The sequence below is a fragment of the Mobula hypostoma genome, chromosome 7 (assembly GCF_963921235.1).
Source record: "Mobula hypostoma chromosome 7, sMobHyp1.1, whole genome shotgun sequence".
In the NCBI taxonomy this organism is placed as follows: domain Eukaryota; kingdom Metazoa; phylum Chordata; class Chondrichthyes; order Myliobatiformes; family Myliobatidae; genus Mobula; species Mobula hypostoma.
The window spans coordinates 60,162,828-60,166,385 of NC_086103.1; the positions used below are offsets into that span (position 1 = coordinate 60,162,828).

At 39.3% G+C, this 3,558-nt stretch overlaps 1 protein-coding gene across 1 annotated transcript; it reads left to right on the forward strand.

The window, feature by feature from the left end:
* On the forward strand, positions 1–2,343 carry dusp1 (dual specificity phosphatase 1). Its single transcript, XM_063053503.1, has 4 exons — positions 1–476; positions 783–928; positions 1,088–1,307; positions 1,637–2,343. The coding sequence occupies exons 1-4, from the start codon at positions 107–109 to the stop codon at positions 1,999–2,001; spliced, it is 1,101 nt and encodes a 366-aa protein (XP_062909573.1). The 5' UTR covers positions 1–106; the 3' UTR covers positions 2,002–2,343.
* The last annotated feature ends 1,215 nt before the right edge of the window (positions 2,344–3,558 follow it).

The following is a 3,558-nucleotide window of genomic DNA, read 5'->3' on the forward strand; positions in this document are numbered from 1 at the left end:
ACAGAAGCTTCAGTTCGGAAGCAAAGCGTGAAGATAGTTCAAGAAGCAGCTTTGCTATTAGCAGAAGCGAGACTTCTTGAGGATCAGCTGTGTTAAGTCAGCAATTATGGTCATGATGGAAATCTCAAGCGTTGATAATGAAACTCTGGGACAGCTTCTGAAAGAAGACGCCTCTAGATGTTTGCTACTGGATTGTCGCTCTTTCTTCGCCTTTAACGCATCGCATATATTGAATTCAATCAACGTCCGTTTTAGTACCATAGTTAAGCGAAGGGCTAAAGGAGCGATGGGGCTTGAACACATTGTACCTAACGAAGAGTATCGCAATAGTTTGATCTCCGGCCGCTATTCATTCGTTGTTATATTTGATGAAAAGACTTCTGAGTTTAACATGCTCAAAAAAGATAGTACAGTACACCTAGCAGCTAGCACGTTGTGTAGAGAATCCTATGGAGCAAGCATTAACTTTCTCCGAGGTAAGTACATTGAGAGCACAAACTTCGCTTTGTTCCAGTAACAACATCAAAAAAAACTATCAGCCTGAAGCACTTTAACGGCCAATATATTACTCAAAACCTTCTCCTTCTTGTAATAACGCTAAAGCTTGTGCCTATCCGGCGAACAAATGGTTCCGCGTAAAGAATTAACAACTTTAAACGAATTAAAACGTATAAAATGTGTTGCGTTATACTTTGGTGGCTCGAATTCTAAATGGCTTTAGTAAATTCGAAACTGGTTTAAGTTTACAGCGAATTAATTAGTTTCTCTATCTTTAATTTCAGGAGGTTATGATGCATTTTCATCGGAATATCCGGACTTTTGCGCTAAACCTTCACCCCCTCCATTGTCGCTACCTCTGAGCGCTAACAGCCGGCCGAACAGCGCAGAGCCAGGCTGTAGTTCCTGCGACACTCCGCTCTATGATCAGGTTAGTTTTTGCTAAACCCCACAAATTGAGTAAGATTTATTATGAACCATTTAACATAAAGGTCTCTGTAATATGGATTACTTATTAACAAAGCATTTCCACAAAATTAAATGATGGGAAATTTTTGGGGGAAACTGACAAGTGTTTGTTTTTCCGCAGGGTGGACCTGTTGAAATCCTCCCTTTCCTCTACCTCGGAAGTGCCTATCATGCGTCAAGGAAGGACATGCTGGACGCCCTTGGAATTACGGCTCTAATTAATGTCTCTGCTAACTGCCCAAACCACTTTGAGGAGCATTATCAGTACAAAAGTATTCCGGTGGAGGATAGTCACAAAGCAGATATCAGCTCCTGGTTCCTTGAAGCCATCGAATTCATCGGTAAGAGCTTGTACTTCTATTCATAAAAATAAACAGTTAATCCAAACAAATTGAAAAGTTATAACTTTAACCTGCCGAAAGAGTCTCTAATAATGCTAAAAGATACGTAATCAGTATTTCCCTACCACTGAATATACGGAAGCGAAATCTGAAGATTGTTAACATTAGTTAGTCTCTTTTTGCTTCTCTACCTTAACACTTGTGTTTATGATCATTTGTTAGTTATAAAAATCCATAGGATTGTTTTTTTTTCTTAATGAACTATAAAGATTTTATTGCCTATCTGCTTTTTGGTACTCAATCAGGCGTTTATTTTTGTCTCCCTCTAGACTCTGTGAAGAACACTGGTGGCAGAGTGTTTGTTCACTGCCAAGCTGGTATCTCTCGATCCGCTACCATCTGCCTGGCTTATCTCATGAGGGCCAACCGGGTGAAGCTGGACGAAGCTTTCGAGTTTGTTAAACAACGTAGGAGCGTCATCTCCCCCAACTTCAGCTTTATGGGACAACTTTTGCAGTTTGAATCTCAAGTATTCACCCCCTCCTGTTCGACAGAGGCTGCCAGTCCCTCTCATAATACCTCCAGTACTTCAACCCGATTTGTCTTTAATTTTCCTGTCACCATGCCCGTGCGTTCGCCAGCGAATTCCTTGGGTTATCTTCAGAGTCCTATTACGACCTCCCCTACATATTGATGTGCGGAAAAGACTATTTCTCCGGAATAAATAAAGCACAATAAGCTAAGAGGTCGTGTCCACACCCATCCTCAATGTAGAGGCTGGTCGGTTATGGTCTCCAGACCAGAACTTTCACTTTTTTTAAAACTGAACTTTCTCAACCAGACCATTGCACTGTGTCCAAATCTGAAGACTGTCTGGCGAAGATGCAATCGACATTTTAGCACTTTTTATACCGTTTCGGAGGGGGGGGGCAAGTTTATAGTGATTTCAGTTTGATAATTTATACAATTATTTATTTACACAATGGCTATTTTGTTGTATAGATATTTTGTACGAGTTCAATAAAACACTTTTTTACATTTTTTTTGCTGCTGAACATTAGTAATACCTTGCTCTGCGCATTAATACAACACGTAATTTAACACTACAAATCGCTGGAGTGTTTAATCCTAGATTGTAATCCAACAATCCACTTTAGCTACCATTGCATCGTTATTTCCTTTCAATACTGTGCAAAAATGGACCAGGAGGCATAGATTAGTGGTGAACAGAGTGACTGCTATACTGAGAGTATTTTGGAATTAGATAAATGGGCAAATACAAATCCATTTCAGAAAGTAATGTATTAGTTTCAGTGAGGCTAATGCATTATTAACAACAACCCTGTTTTTCCAAAGAAATTAATTTAGAAATCGGTGCTGAATGTAGGTACAAAAGTGATCTATAAACGTATGCTTCTAATTATCCCCTCCAATCCCTCTAATAATATACTAAAGGAGTTAGAACTCAATATAGTTAAAAGATGCACAAATTCTGTTAGAAATGACCCCAAGATGAATCTGCTTTAGAGTCAGGCGCTCAAATTCTATAGTGAACAGCTCACTACTGAATCCACTCCCCTATATCATTCCCGAGTCACCAATCATTTTGTTCTGGTTATTAGAAACCTGAACTGCTTCTGTCACATCCGGTAACTTAATCCACCTTTGGAAATATTTTAACTTTGAACGTAGGTTGCTTGGAAGATGAGAAGTCGTAATTAGTATTAGGTAAAGCAGAAATGGCTGAGGCTTTGAATGATTATTTTGTGTCAGTCTTCATGCTGGGAAGACACATCCAACATGCAAAGAGAGATGTTATGAATGTGATGGGAGGTGAGGATTTTGATACCACTGCTATCACTAAAGAGACGGTGCTGAGCAAAACAGTAGGCCTAAAGTAGGTAAGGTCCCTGCTCCTCATGGAGTACATCCCATGGTACTGGAAAGAAGGAAATAGTGGAGGTAATATTTTTGTGATAATTTACCAAAATTCTCTGCATTCAGGACAGGTCTGTGTAGATTGGAAGACAGTAAGTGTCAGGCCACTGTTTAAAAATGGATGAGGACAAAAAGGCAAGTAATCATAAATCAGCTAGCATAGTATAACATCTCTAGTCTTGAAATTACCACTAAAGAAGAAATAATGAGATATCTAAATAGGTATCATTCCATCAAATCAGAGTCAGGAAGGGCAAGCCCTGTTTGACAAAGTTATTGGAGTTTTTTGAGGATATAACAAGATGAGTGGATT

Excerpts from the sequence above, each read along its gene's own strand:
- dusp1 (XM_063053503.1), top strand. The coding sequence starts at position 107 with ATGGTCATGATGGAAATCTCAAGCGTTGATAATGAAACTCTGGGACAG. Across the intron at positions 477-782 it reads AAGCATTAACTTTCTCCGAG|GAGGTTATGATGCATTTTCA; the intron begins GTAAGTACATTG and ends CTTTAATTTCAG. Across the intron at positions 1,308-1,636 it reads TGAAGCCATCGAATTCATCG|ACTCTGTGAAGAACACTGGT; the intron begins GTAAGAGCTTGT and ends GTCTCCCTCTAG.